Genomic DNA, 16,139 nt, shown 5'->3' with positions numbered 1-16,139 from the left:
CATTTTCCCCAAATTCTCACCAACACTCTGTTAAACACAAAATCAGAATTCAATAACTATAATCTTGAAGTAAATCCCACCCTTACCTTAGAAATTGAAGAAGAAATGCACAGCAATGCTCAGCCCTTGGTTCTCTCTTGCTTTCTCCCAAAAACTGCTTCTACGTAAAACTACTCTAACTTCTCTGTATTAACCTCCCACCAAAATGTAACTCCCTTTAATTATACTTAACTCCCCATAACTTCTAATAACTCCTATTATTTCCCAAACTCCAAAATAATTACCATTTCATACTTATTTTAATTATTATTAAATAAACCATATACTAAATTAATACACCACATAAAACATCCAACAAGCACTTATATACAAATATATGCATATACTCCACATAAACCACCAAACATCATATATAATAATATATATACATACTCCACACAATAAAATAATTAAATAAATAACTAGGGCGTTACACCTACGGTGGGAGACCTAATAAAAAAGAGTACTACTCAATACAAACTAGCATCCTTCTCCACTGTTACGAAAAAGTTCATGATTAATCACTCTTACATAGATAAAAAAAAGGGCACAATTAATATGATAAAAACCCTGCTCATTTGTCATGTTTATTATATCTTGACCCAAGTTTCTGCTATGCTTATTTTTTTAGTTGAAACTTTGCTATGTATGTCTTTTTTTGTGTCTATTCTTTTTTATTTTGCTCTAAGGTGTTTCAATTTTATTTTTCTCCTGATTTGGTGAATTTTTTTAGTGTTGAGAAAAAAAAAACATTTCCCAATTTCCTGCATAAGTGTACTCTATATATTTTGTTGTCTTAATTGAGTACTTTTTTATTCCATTTCTTTTTAATAAAAAAAATAGTAATGTTTCTTTTTTACATAATAATAGTATTTTTAAATAAGGGTAAAAATGGAATTAAGAAATTATAACTTGTTCCATTCCGTCCACTTTCCAAACAATGGAACGGAAACATTTCACAACATATCTAAACAACGGAATGAAATCTTTGTTTCATTCCGCTCCATTCCATTCCCCTCCATTATGTTCCGCTCCGTTTTGTTCCATCAATCCAAACAGAGTATGGTATGTTTGGATTGGTGGAGAGTGGTGAAATGGAATGGAATGGAGTGGGATAAAGCCACATTCCATTGTTTGGTTTTGTAAAAAATTAATGGAATGAAATAGAGTGTGATGGAATCAATTCCATCCAATACCACTCATTTAACCAATTTTCCATTCCCCCCAATTTAGAAGGTATCTGATGGAATCAAATACAAAAATAATAAAATTACAACTTTGTCCTTATTTTTCATTCCCAAATTTTTTTTATGCGTGAACCTTTCCCCCAATTTTTCTCATTCCAATCTGCTCTCATCTTCAGTTCTATGTTTGTATGCTTTAATAGGTACTCTTTTTCATAGCCACGGACACTGTGTTTGTTGCCTCTCGTTAGTGTTCCCTGTGTTTTTTATGTTGTTTTGTTTTATCCCTTCTAATTCATTTTGATTCTTGAGTGGTGTGGGATCATTAACAATCTTAGCCGTTCCAAAAAAAAGAAAGTAAATCATTACTAATTTTTTTCGTTAGCCATAAACGTGTCAATGGTAACACATTGTTTTTTTCTTTTTAAGAAATCAATGGTAACACATATACAATATAAGGGAAAATAATTGTATGAAAAAATTTCTATTGAAGACTGTTGAAACTATTTTTATTGAAATTTTTAATACGTTGGTATTACTCACAAATGATGTCAAAATAACAACATATTGATTGAATTGAGTTGAAAATTCAACCTAATGATGTTTTTAAATAAAAGGTAAAATTGGAATAAAAAAGATATAACTCATTCCGTTCCGTCAACTTTTCAAACAATGGAATGGAAAATTAGCTCCATTCCATCATAAAGTATCTAAATAATGGAATATAATTTTTATTCTGTTCCATTCCACTCCGTTCCATTCCATTCTGTTCCATTCTGCTCCGTTTGTTCTAAGTTATCCAAACAGAGCCTTAGTCATTATTATAAACAAAAATCAACATTTTGGATTCATTCATTAAATGATGTATGTGATCTATAATAAATAGTACATATATCTTTAAATGAATCAATCTAAAATATAGATTTTTTGTTTATAATAGTGACCAAAATAGTGTAAATTACAAAGAAGTAACACGATATGATAAATAATTGAAATAGTTTCATATATCTCATTGGCGCATCAAACAAAATATTACAATATATATGATATATTTATCACATCCTGACTCTCTACTATAGCCATCAAACGGATCCTTAATTTTCTAATGATCATCTCTTTTGATAATTTTAGTTTGACTCACTCCCGCATCATGTTTGAACTGAAAATCAACGACTTGTATGTACTACATGCACCACTCAACTCGTCATGCCCTTCAAGAAACAACTTGTGAACTACAAGACTTACCAAACAAAAATATAAATAAGTGAAACAACCGTCTCACTTGTCTTATACAATAGACTACCGAAAAAATCGTCATATATTTACGCTATCTTAAAAAATAAGTAGCTTGAGGTTACTCTTAAAGAAATAGCCTGAGATTAAAAGAATCCTCAAAAAAAAAATTAAAATAATTAATTTGGAGTCAGGCAGACAGTTTCTAAAATTTTGAGTTTTTTTCTTTTTAGTTTTGGATATGAAACGAAAAAACAGAATTATCGAACAGTAGAAGATAACTCTAAGAAAAAGAGTGTACGAAGATAAACAAATAATCATAATCATAAGATAATAAATCCAAATACCTTTCCTCAAAAAATAAAATAAAAATCCAAACACCAACCATAAAAGGAAAAGATAAATCCAAATAAAATTAAAACACTAGGTTGTACCAAAAAAAAAAAAAAAAAAAAAACTGAAACACTAGGTGTATAAATTTAAACTTTGAAAAACACAAATCCCTAATCCAAACCGAATTAGGTTTTTGTGGTTGCAGCGTAATTCTCTCAAAACCTCTCAAACTTTTCAACCTTAATCGATTCCTCGTCTTCACAATCGGTATGAATTCTCATTCTTTGCTTCCCTCTTTCTCCCATTAACCATAAAACTATTTTCTATTATTGTTAATTAGTGTTAATTAACGACTTATTTTCTTCATAATGATGTTTTTTTCTTCATAAAGTTGCAAATTTTGAATAATAAACATTAAAATTTCAATGTTTCAGAATTTGGGTATAGTTCAATTCTGCTGAAGCAAGTGCTGGTGTGAAAAAGGAATGCACTTTTTCATCCAAGGTGTAAATTTCACATTACTTAGGACTATTTTGCATACAAGGTTAATTAATTAAGATGCTATGTGTTACGAATCTCTCAAAGCTGAATGCTTCGATTTTCGGTTGCATTGGCAAAACAATAGTAACAAGGAAACAACAGAGTGTGCCAGTAACAAGGTTTAATAAACCTGTTTTGTCTCTTTCTTCGTTGTGTTCGAGATCTTTTTTATCCAATTCAAGTAATTTCTATTCAAGCAATAACGTTGGTGCAAGAAAATTAATGGCTTCTTCACCTTCCAATGCTATTCTGGGAGATGTTTATGTTGATGATTTAATCTCGAGTTATAGCAGTGTTCAAGATTTCACAAAGCATGCTGGTGTATACTTCAAGGAAAGAACCCATAAAGGGTTCGTGCGAGGTAGTTTGAGTTTGAGAAGACCGCAACAGGTTTTGTATGGTCCTTTGAATTTCGGGCGATCCACTTTTGATGCTAGTTGGAGGATTCAGAATTCGGGTTTGCTTCATGGACCGTGGACAAAGAATTTCTCGGCATCTTATTCTGCTTGCTGTTTGGCTGGTGCTGCACACGATCTTTCGTTTGATACCAGCCCTCCTGATGAAAAACTGGAAAACTCCTCCACTTTGGCTAACATGTAAGTGATTATTGTTCTTTTATTTTATGCTTCAAATCTTTGTTAGATAAGATAATTTAGATGTCAATTCCAATACCATTGAAGCTTATCCTATTTGTGTTGTTTGAAATAGAGGCTTATGATTATGCATTAAGCTCAAAAGTGAGTCTTACTATTTCTAACAAGGTTTTAAAATGCAGTATGTAGTTGTAGTGGTGGTTTGCTTGCAATGTTTAATATTTCAGAAATTTAAGGACTAATAACAAAGTTTTCAATTGCACTATGCGGCCACAATTGTGGCCGTGATGTGGTTGCAGGGCTCCAAAACCTTTATATTACTGATGCGGGTTTTAGCCATAATTTAAAACCATGATTTATCTTCTCCGCACCATTACTGATTTCCAGTGAGATACCAAGTTTCCTGTCACAAATTAATTAAATAACAACTTGGCAGCGGAAGAATATGCTTAAAATATTATTTATACTACTACGTGTTACAGCCCATTTACTTATCCTGAGGATTGGGTACTTGTATTTTCAGAACTACTCTTGATCGCAAGCCCTTGAAGATGTTATCAGGATCATGTTACCTACCACATCCAGATAAGGTGGCGACTGGAGGAGAGGATGCTCATTTTATTTGTGAAGATGAACAAGCAATTGGTGTTGCAGATGGTGTTGGTGGCTGGGCAGATGTTGGTGTTAATGCAGGACTGTATGCCCAGGAACTTGTAGCCAATTCCGCAAGAGCAATTCGAGAGGAACCCAAAGGTTCTTTTAATCCAGTAAGGGTGTTAGAGAAGGCTCACTCAAAAACAAAGGCAATGGGTTCCTCAACTGTCTGTATCATTGCTCTTATCGATGAGGTATTATATACTTTATTCTTCACTTTGACAGTCAAAAAGTCAGTTTTGTCGATTGCAGGTTAAGGTGAACTTAATTCTAATAGCATGCTTCATGCATACTGAACACTGGATTCTTTGTTTTCTTTTCATCAACATGGAAATTTTGTTTAATTCATGTCTGGCATAATGAAAATCATGAATCCATGAGTCTTGATATGCATTCTTCTCCAAACTTCTTGTTTTGGGGATACTTTTCTCTACAGTCTACAAAACTGGCCTGTACCACAAACAAGTGTCTAGTTTGTCTTACCTGTCACTCAATCAATTAAATATTGCGAAACAGAAATTTGATCAGTTTTTAAATATCCGAGTCTTAAGTTTTTAAGTACAATGTCTGATTGGTATTTTAGCTGTATCTCTCGATTCACTGAAGGCAGCACAGTGCAGCCTTTCTTGATCTATGTGAAAAGAGTATTAACACCGCTGATTAATTTTCATTCTTTGTGGTTGTTTACTTGGTCCAGGCACTAAATGCTATTAATTTGGGTGATAGTGGATTCATTGTGATAAGAGATGGGAGCGTCATTTTCAAGTCCCCTGTTCAACAACGCGGGTTCAATTTCCCATATCAATTGGCAAGGAGCGGTACTGAAGGTGATCTACCTAGCTCTGGCGAGGTAAAGTTCACTCATTAAAACCACAATCCTAGTAATGGAGATTGAAGTTTATTGTGTACTTTTCTTTTAAACAAGTTTATCAATTTATGTGCAGGTTTTTACAGTACCTGTCGCTCCAGGAGATATCATTGTTGCTGGAACAGATGGTTTATTTGACAACATGTACAACAATGATATCGTTGGAGTGGTTGTAGGTGCAACTAGAGCTAGATTAGGACCACAAGCAACTGCTCAGAAGATAGCAGCATTGGCTCGTCAGCGAGCTCTTGACACGAAAAGGCAGTCACCATTTTCAGCTGCTGCTCTCGAGTATGGATACCGATTTGATGGCGGCAAACTTGATGACTTAACAGTTGTCGTGTCTTACATATCCAACTCAGTCAATGAGTGATATTTTTGCCAATTTCATTTTGTATATTTAGATGCTATGTGGCTAAGCCTCTCCTTTGCATTTTTTTTTTTTTTAATTTGAATTCATTCTTATTTCTTCTAGTAGTTAATCATCTCAAACATTAGTGCTACACTTAGGAATACTTTTTTTTTTCTTTAGAAAAAAGGTTATTATGGCTTCCTTGTTTGCATTATTATACAACAACCCTCCAAAGAAAGAAAATAGATATTTAGTTTTATTTTGTCACGTATTGAATGTGAAGAATGAAGAACTAAGTCAGTTATCAGTTATCACATGTAATCATCTAAAACTAAAATTGATAACACCACGGATGGAAGTTAGATGAGATATTACCTATATTTTAGATGAAGCTCTTTTGTTACTCAACATAGAGATATGATTGCAGGTGTTGGAATTTCAAAACATTTTAGTAAACCCTGTTTCGATTTCAATCCCAATTTTTTTTATTTTTTTTCAAAGAACCCTTTGAATAGTTTTTACATTAACTGTTAACTTTGCTATGTCAAATTGCTGATATGAAAATATATTATCTTATCAGCATTGTCATTCATGTGTGTTTTTTTTTAGTCTTAATTGTTAATTTTAAACTCTTATTTTAATTTTAATGATTTTACTTTTAGCAGTTATGCTCAACAATGCAAGTCATATGCATAGGCTATATAATGTGTCAAACACTAGGTTTATGATGAACACAGTATTGTTAATCGTCATTTACACTATGTTACCTTTTTATAACACCAGCACAGCACCCCGTAGTTTAAGTTTTAACTTCGATCGTTTCAGCAGCACATTGTAGCAAATACAAACTTATACTATCCAATAAACTCCATAAAACTTAGTCATAGATCTTCAACTTTGTTACAAGCTAGCAGAAAACAGAGATTACATAGCATAACAAAAAGATTGAAGGTTGAAGGTTCTTATTAAAATACACATGAGTGCCTAACAGTAGTTCTTATTCTAATTAATACAGCTACATTAGTGCTAAGCAAACTTCATGAAACAGAAACCTTCAACTTCTGTACCAAACAAGCCTAAAACATAGATAGAAACATATGCATAAAAAACAACTTATTATTTTAATACACAACATATAAGTAGGGAACCCCCTTGAAAGTTAAGACACAAATCACACATTCCTACGCATCTTCAGAACTCTCCTTCCTTCATAGCTACTCCAACCGCCTTGCTTTCTCCTTCTCTCCCTTTCTTCTTGCTGTCTTCTGGCTGCTGCTTCTTCTTCCCATTCTGTTCCTCCTCTGCTTCTTCTTCCCGTGTCTCCCCTCTTTGGTTGCCTCCATCCTCCTCCTGTCTCGCTCTCGGTCTCACCCTCTTCTTCGCGCCCTTCTTCTCTTCTTTCTTCCTCAGTCCTAGCTTCACCCTCTTCTCTCCTCCTTTCTCTCTTCTCTTGTTGTCTTCTTGCTGCTTCTTCCTCCCCCTCTGCTTCTTCTTCTTCTTCTTCTTCTTTACTTCTCCCTTCTTGCCCTCTTTCTTTTCTTCTCCTAGCTTCCTTCTCTTCTCGTTTTCTTTCCCTCTCCTCTTGTTGCCTTCTAGCTGCTTCTTCCTCACTCTCTGCCTCTTGCCTTTTCCTTTCTTTCTCCCTCTCTACTTCCTTTTCTCTTCTTTTCCTTTCCCTTTCCATTTCTCTCCTAGCTTCCTCTTTTTCCCTCTCCCTCTCTCTCCTAGCTGCCTCCTCTTTCCTTTCCCTCTCCTCTTGTTGCCTTCTAGCTGCTGCTTCTTCTTCTTCTTCTTCTCTTTCCTTTTCTCCTTCCTTCTCTCTCTCCCTTTCTTCTTGCTCCTCCTCTCTCCTCCTCCTTTCCCTCTCTTCTTGTTGTCTTCTAGCTGCTTCTTCCTCTCTTTTCCTTTCTTCCTCCCTTCTTCTAACTTCCTCCTCTTCTTCTCTTTCCCTCTCCCTTTCTTCTTTCTCTCTCTTTTCATCTTCCTCCTCCTTTCCCGTCTCCTTTTCTTCCTCCATCAACCTTTCCTCTTCCTCCGCACAAGAATTACACTCGAAAATGATCGAATCATCCGGTTTCTCCAAAAGCTTGTCAATGGTTGTATTGCTTACACCTAAAGAGGTAGCAACTATCTCTCTGTCTAGAATTTGCAGCACAGATTCTTTACCAGCCAAAAACTGAGGATGATTTTTCTTTGCAGCAGTGCTGAATCCCATAAAAACAAGTGGCTGATTAACAAATGACATTTGAGCCATTGGATGAAACCTAGGCACCACAAAAACATCTCCTTGCTGAACTCTAAACCTCTTGTTTTTGCATTTGTCATCATTGTTGCTTCCACATACCACTCTTACCATTCCTTCCCCTTCCAACACCACTGCTACTTCTGTTGCCATTGGATTCCAATGTGGCCCCAACATTGATGCCTTTCACAAAACATATTTATTATATTAATATAACTTCATTAAAAACATATACAACAAACAAACATACAATACATTATTCATAAAGTTATAACTTTAACTAATAATGAAATTATGATATGGTCACTGACCCTGGTCAAATTCACCATGAGAAATCCAATGTTGTTACTCTTCAATCGTTTTAGTTGCTTTTTGGTGACTGTTGAGGTCCAACCATAACAATTTTCGAAGTCATGGTCACTATCAAAGATGTTGTATGTTTTCAGATTCTTGGAGTTGTATTCAATGCCTGTAAAGTATTTAAGAAATGAAGCCTCCAATTCCAAGACAGTGCTATGTTTCTTTTCTGAAACTGCATGCACTATAGGTGGTGTCTCAGTCTTGTTTGTGATTGCCTCAATCAAATCCTCCGGCACCTTCAAAAGAAATTGAAAGTTTAGAACAAAATAAATTTAATTTTACTCGAGAATATCCAAACATGTCAAAATCACTCAACAATTTTGCCTCAAAATGGAACCAACTATACATTGATTGTTTCACATTGTGAATGAACATATTATATACCTTAAAAGCTGCTTGGATGATTTTCTTATCAAAGCCTTTGACTAGTTCATTGATTCTTGAGTAAGCACCAATTGATGGATCCTGCAATTTTTGTTAACATAAACAATTGCAAACAAACAAGGCTTTGAAACTTCAGTTTAAGAAAATAATACAAGTGCAAGAAGCTTACAAATGTGCTATCATCAGTATTGGTAAACATTGCATAAATTCTTAGTTTCTTCCTTTGGTCATCCAAGTTGTTGTGTATATAGAAAACAGATCCTTCTGTGAGACTTCCTACATCTCCTTCACGTATATCGATTGTGCTAGTACCGTCTTCATTTGCCCAACTCAATTTTCCACTGCCTGAAACCCCGCTAAGTTGTATGAGTATAAAAATTAATTTGCTTTTGAGATAAAGTGCAAAAAGGATTTCAATAATAAATGGCCGCATAAATTTTATAAAATAGAAATTATATTTATACAACTACTCTATGACAACTTTTGTAACACTCTCTTTCTTCCTTCCTTTTTGTCTTTCTATTACTATTGTTGACCAATAGGAAAGAGAGAAAAAAAAGGTTATCACAAGAGCTGTCACTAAATTGTTGTACAAATATCATTACTTTTTAATTTTTATAAAAACAATGTATATGAAATAGTTTTTTTATTTTTTTTATTTTTTTTTGTTGAGATTTTTGGTTGAAAAGCTGTTTAATATAGTAGAGATAATAAGAAGTGGTCCCTTATTATAAGGATTTTAGTCCTCCATTTTTTGTTGTCTTACATGAAGTGGTAAAGACTATATGAAACACACACAACTCACACACACAATTGCACAACTGTAAGGTCCTTAATTCGAACTCAGGTGAAGGTGTCTAGCCTCAAAATAGTGATCTTAGACTTTAAGGACTGGTCCTTATAAGATCCTGAATTCGAACTCATGTGAACATGAGTAGGTGTCTAGCCTAAGAATAGTGATCTCAGGCTTTAAGGACTAGTCCTTAATAATATCTCACTACACTATATATGCTCTGAAAAATAACAAAGTATTATACTAAACTTCCTTAGTTAAAATAATTTTATAAATTCCAATGATACCTGTATGAACATAAAAGAGCATAGCTGCATGTAGAAGCACAGGAAGAAACACAGAGTTAGGTTCCAATGTAAAGAACTCAATATGATAGTGTTGTGTGTTATGTCCATCTTTGACATCAGTGGCAGAGATCTCTCCATATTCAGTCTCAAACAATGTCTTCCTTTGACCCCTTTCCACCACAGGTCCCTTGTGAGCTTTCACACTGTGCTCATCACTTGATAATGCATTTAATTCACACAAGGAAGTGATAATAAGGAAGAAAATCAACAAAGACGAAAATTTGGAAGCTAAGAAAGATTTTTGAGTCTCCATCATCAAAAGAGTGAGAGTGGAAAAGTTGGATAGAACTATTGAAGTGGTTTTGCACTTAGCAAAGGTGTCTATTATATATAGAGCGGTGGTGACTATCATTTTTTAAGGCTGCATGTCTTGTTTTTTGGACACGTTAATAGCTTGAACAGGTGGCAGTTTAGTAGGTACAATATGTGTTTGTGCAGCTAAATTCCAAACGGATTAGAATGAGTGAGTGATTGAGTGAGATCAGTATGGAATATGTTATGTCATATTAGTGAGTTTTACCTTTTATTTTGAAACTGAATTTCAAAATATAACTCAGATAAGCTCCAATTTTTTAGTAATATATATTTTTAAATTTGTGAGTTTTTGTTTATTGGTTTTCTCTAATCCTATTTTATGTCATTGTCGAAGATTAAATATGAACACATCATCTAGCGGAAATTTGAACTTTTATTCACCATGTTACATTAGATGTAACCTCTACTGATATATTTTAATCTTTAGTGGTACAATATATTTTTAGATGAAGTGATCGCACATTCTTTGCTATGTTAGTATTTTTTCATCTAAGTTTTCATCTTTTATCTATTTTATTTTTAACATTTTAGACCTTTAGTTTAAACTAGAGGTTCTCAATATTCTTCTATCCTATGATAGATTGAAAGTTATTTTACTAAATTCGTCATTGTGACTCATATTTATTAATGAATTAAGATTTTGGATGGATATGTGATACAAAGTTTTTTTTATGTTCTTAAATCATTTGTCAATTATTGTTTTTGACGTTTACCCTAACTTTCCCAACAAAAATAAGCCAGACCAACTGGCGGAGGTCAATAGTCTAACCTATATTAGATCCTGATTAGCCATATCAATATTTTTAAATAGACAAGGTCATTATTTTGTTAAAACACAATTTAGATAAAATAGTTAGACCACGTGCCTTATGATGGAAAAAATAACTAGACCTACCAAACTGTTAATAATTTTTTTGGTGTAAACTTGATATTTTCTACGCGCAACTATAAAAATCAATATCTTGAGCCGGATAGAAAGAAACTGTTGTGATTAATATAGTGGTTAGGAATTCATCTTCAAGGTGAATAAGTGAGGTGTCTGAAGTTCGAACCTCGACTCCAACATATATTACGAAATGTTCTTTACCAACCCAATTAAGTTTATGAGACGAGACGGTTACAAATAATTGTATTATCATGTGATAATATAATATTTTGTATCCCTTATTTATTATATTAAAGATTTAATTGGTATTGTAAAAAAAATAACTCGTGTTTCTTTTGGTACAATTTTACTCATGTTTTTTTATTTTTATTTTTGGTCAAGTTTTTTACTCATGTTTTTATTATGACGTTTTAATATGTTATCTCGTTTGTTATCCATGTATATATTTTTTTTTCAGGCATTGTTATTTGTGTGATTTGATGTATATGTAAAATAAATTAAGAGTATGTCAAAATTAAATTGTTATATCCTTAAATTTATTAACGACATTTATTTCAATGGAGGGAACAAGGTTAAGCATAATAGGAGCAGTTGTCACCTAAGAGAAGAATTTTTTTTTTACAAATATCTACCTTTTTTTACCAAATACAAATATCTACATTTAAATGTTATGTATTCGTACCCCCTTGTTGAATGCTAATTGCCATGAGTGAATGGTGGTATTTAGTCTACACAAGTTAATGAATTTGTGTATCATACCAAAAACAATTTTTACCCACAATATTAAGTTATCCGATAATACATTTAACACATATTTGACCCTAAACTTATTTCTTTGGTGACATTTAGGGTGGGTAGGGGGAATTCTTTCCCACCATGAGAAAGTTAAGCTTGACCATTAGATTAAGTAGCAAACACATTCTTATCATAGACTCTCAACACTATATCTAACTATCCATCATCTTCTTGCTTGCTTCCACCACCTCATTGGTCTTTCTCTCTCCTTCTCTACCACCACCAGCAAACTTCAAAATCTTCACTAATCAAACTCAAGCTAACATTCTTCTAATTTTAACATGAACTGTTCGACAATAAATCAACAACAATGAATTATAGAATCCTGTATAAAAATGAAACATTTTAACTAAGAGTGGATTTTCCAATGACTAATTAGCACAAGAATGTTTACCATCCATGACCGGTACCTCCATTTCCGGCAACCTTTTTCTGGCGGCTTTGTTCAGTCCCTTGCAACTTAGATCCATTCGTTTTTCTTGTAGAACTAACCGCGGAGGTGACCACAGGAGCCTTCGTTGGCTGTGATTGTCAGAAAAATTCTCCCTGGAATCTCGCCGGCGACACATTTGGAATTCACCATTTTCTGACCCACTTTAATCTTCACTTTCAGTTTTTGTTTTGTAATTCTAATCTATAGTTTTAATATTAGTATGAGTTATTTACTTGTTTTGGGTAATATTTGGAGATATTAATGATAATGTCAATTTTGTTTTTGGGTTGTTTAGCGGTTTAGTGAAAATGGGTGAAAGAGGGAGATGAGAAGATGAGTTGTAGAAGATGAGTGGTTGGATCTGATACCGAGTGTCTATAATAAAAATGTGCTCTTCATTTGATTAAAGGGTTTTAAATACATTGTTCCATGGTGGAAAACTCTTTCCCATTACCATTCTAAATGCCACCTATTTCTTTTACGGTTGGCCCCAAAATAATTTTCAGCTTCTCTCTCCTCCACCCACCTCCTCATATCTCTGACTCTCTCTCTTACTCACCACCACAAAGACATGCATAATCACGCACAATATTACCTCTACAAGTCTAGATCTCAAACTCACAAACATCAATCTCTTATCTATCTCCTCTGTTTTGTTTTCTTTTGATCTTTGCTACATTTTTATTGATAAGTTTCTTTATTTAATTATTTGAAGGTTAGTATCCAGATCTAGAAGAAAATCCCCAAATCTCAGTACGGGGTTGAGTGTTTTTAAGAAAGCTAAATCAAATATTTTAGCTCTAAAAGAGAAATGCCACACCCCCACACCATTTTTTTCCTTCTTTTTAGAGAAAAAATCGTGCCACTAATTGTTGACTGTGATTATGTATATTAACATGTACTTTTGAGATTTATGGATGAAGTATGGCCTTTTCCTGCCTATTGTTCTTCTTCATCCATTTTCATTCTTTCTTTTTTCTTTTTGTTATTCTTATCCGTAAATTCTACCTAAACATCCTTAGTAAATTTAAGTGCTATTACATCCTTAAATGAAGCAATATTTTCCGTCATAATTTTGCAATTCTAATTAACTAATTACAGGTTTTTTTTTTTTAGGGAAACTAATTACAGGTTATTATTCCTTCAAAAAAAATTACAGGGTTGTTATGGAAAACAAATAGTATTATTTATTTTTTAAAAATTCAAACATTAATTAAAGTTTTGTCAAAAAAAATTGATAGTCCATCTTGTCAGGTAAAACAATTTTAAGTTTAGTCAAAAAATTAAAGTAAATATCGTAAATATCACCTTTTATTTGGACTATACTTTTTTATAAAATGGGTAAACAATTCATCACAAATTTAAATGAATTTTTAAAATTCTATAAATATAATTTACATATAATATAGGATAACAATGCAAATAACACATAGTAGCACAAAAACCCACCAAGAAGGTAACCCATCTTTAATCTTGACCATTGAATAAAATACTAATATATCAATGGTGAAAAGTTCACTTTTGTATGATACACAAAAAGAGTTTGTTGTGTATGCTAAATGTCACCTGAGTGAATAGGCAAAATTCCTCTTGAAATCGTAACTTTCGTAAAAAATCCTCCCTAATTTTTAAGAAATTTCAAAAACCTCCCATAAAATTGTCAAATATTAGTCAATTATCTTCCTCTGTTTGTTTTGGTTGTTAAATGACTATTTTTATTTAAAAAAAATTCATAATTTTTTTTTAAAAAAAACAACAACCATTAACAACATCATCCATCATCTCATTGCTATACATCCAGAACTAATTATAAATGTGCTAATTTAAAGAAGGATTAATAGACTTTTACCCCCTGCCATTTTATGGTATTTTGGTTTACTCCGCTGTAATTTTTTTTTGGAGATTCCCTCTTGTAAAATGTAGATTCTTTGGTTCACATCCCCCAAACCATCTCATTGGATAAATTAGCTTAGGTGGCGCGCTGATGTGTTATTTTTTTTTATTTCCACGTGGGACACAAAATAATTTTTTTACAATAAATAATACTAAAGATGTGAAATACCTAAAGTACCCCTAATGCTAAATTAAAAAATCAAAAATTATTTTCTCCTCTTCTTCTCCAGCATTCCCAAATTATCTTTTCCTCTGTTTCTCTTTTTCCAGCAACAATTTCGAAGCCCCTTACAGAAATGAGATAAGCACTTTTTAGGATTCAAATACACTTACAGAAATAACACGACATATTGATAATTTTTCTACTTAATTCAATAAGCTTTCCAAAATACTACTAGCCTATAATTTAGGTTCAAAATTGGTTTCATTCTATCCTCTCTTTTGCACCATTGCTCACTCAATCCTCCTTTTAACAACAGCTATCTTAGCCAAGTCAATGTCAATTTTCTCCTCCTTCCTTTTCCTCTTCTATTCCCTTCTCTTGATTCTTGTGGAGAGAGCCAACCACCACCAAGCCAACCACCGCGCCGGAAAACACTGGAGCAAAACACCACCACCAAACCCCAGCCCCGTCAGAACGAAACAGAGGGAGAGGAAGGAGGAGCAGAAGAGATGCAACGTTCAAGGACGACGGGGAAGAGCGAGATCCACAAAGGAAAAGAGTCACCGGAGCACAGCCGGTGAGAATTTGTCTGCCGGAAAAATGGTTATGGTTGAAAGAGAGAGAATTCCGGAAAAGAGAAGAGAGAGAATAGAACAAAAGTGACCATTCAATGTGTTTTTGTTGAATAAAAGAGAAGAGAGAAGAGAAGAGAATAGAAGGATTGGATCTGGAAAAGAGAAGATAGCAAAGAAGGGAGAGGTGGAGAAGAAGAGAAAAATATATATATATTTTTAATGTTTTTAATAAAGTAAATTTAAATGGAATTAAAAAAATTGGAAAAGAAATAAAAAAAAGTCAAGTCAAAATGCCACCTCATTGATCGACGCACAGTCAGCGCGCCACATAAGCTAATTTGTACAGTCACATGCCACCAGAGTTCAAAATCAAAGAATTTTGTAATGGCAAGGGGGAATCTCTAAGTTTTTTTTCGACAGGAGGATAAACCAAAAGACCTTCAAATGGCAGGGGGTAAAAGTCTATTAACCCTTTAAAGAACTAATTATGTTATTTCTGCAAAAATTGAATCCGCTTCTATATCTAACAACACTAGACTAGGGTCACATTCCAACTCTAATTTAAAGAATACTCCTAATTTGATATATGATAACTTCAAAAAATAGGCTTTCGATGAAAATTGTGAAGTTTTTATGAGTGAACATGTCCCTTGCGTTAGCTTTAATACCTTTGAGAAAACAAGCTTTCTATGAGAAAACAACTTTAGATTTATAGCTTTTAACTTAGGTGGTGTTATTGCTGTTGATGGTGGTGGAGGTGTAGTAATAAGATGATGATGATGTTGTTAATGGTTATTGTTTCTTAATTTTTTTCTGGATTTTTTTGGAATATTGATGAAGATGATGAAAAAGGTGGAAGGAAGAAGATGAAGAAAACAAAAAAAAAAGAAATAGTCATTTAACAGCCAAAACAAACGAAGGGGGGTAATTGACTAACGTTTCACAATTTCAGGGGTTTTTTTTTTTAAGTTTCTTAAAAGTCAGGGTGATTTTTGACGAAAGTTACAATTTTAGGAGGGTGTTTGCCTATTCACTCTATATGACATATGTACACACCGCATCTATTTTGGATTGGACTAAGGCCTAATTAGGATTAGACTTGAAACCAATTTAAAAACCCAAGTCAAGTAAGTTTATACAATATACACGTACTAAAT

The 16,139-nt window shown here is 33.3% G+C and overlaps 2 protein-coding genes across 2 annotated transcripts; one reads left to right on the top strand and one right to left on the bottom strand.

Annotated features, from left to right (window-relative positions):
• The first annotated feature begins 2,894 nt into the window (after window positions 1-2,894).
• Window positions 2,895-6,005, top strand: LOC11426436 (probable protein phosphatase 2C 80). Its single transcript, XM_003611914.4, has 5 exons — window positions 2,895-3,056; window positions 3,224-3,925; window positions 4,446-4,770; window positions 5,274-5,426; window positions 5,521-6,005. Exons 2-5 carry the CDS (start codon window positions 3,348-3,350, stop codon window positions 5,815-5,817), a joined length of 1,353 nt encoding a protein of 450 aa, XP_003611962.2. The 5' UTR covers window positions 2,895-3,056; window positions 3,224-3,347; the 3' UTR covers window positions 5,818-6,005.
• Window positions 6,006-6,648: 643 nt separating this feature from the next.
• On the bottom strand, window positions 6,649-10,232 carry LOC11426435 (vicilin-like seed storage protein At2g18540). The gene is made up of 5 exons (XM_003611913.4): window positions 9,863-10,232; window positions 8,952-9,127; window positions 8,783-8,863; window positions 8,350-8,634; window positions 6,649-8,221 (listed from the first exon to the last, which is right to left on the bottom strand). The coding sequence occupies exons 1-5, from the start codon at window positions 10,176-10,178 to the stop codon at window positions 6,968-6,970; spliced, it is 2,112 nt and encodes a 703-aa protein (XP_003611961.3). The 5' UTR covers window positions 10,179-10,232; the 3' UTR covers window positions 6,649-6,967.
• Window positions 10,233-16,139: the final 5,907 nt, after the last annotated feature.

This window comes from Medicago truncatula, chromosome 5 (genome assembly GCF_003473485.1).
Source record: "Medicago truncatula cultivar Jemalong A17 chromosome 5, MtrunA17r5.0-ANR, whole genome shotgun sequence".
In the NCBI taxonomy this organism is placed as follows: Eukaryota; Viridiplantae; Streptophyta; class Magnoliopsida; order Fabales; family Fabaceae; genus Medicago; species Medicago truncatula.
This window is presented reverse-complemented; position numbering and strand designations above follow the sequence as displayed.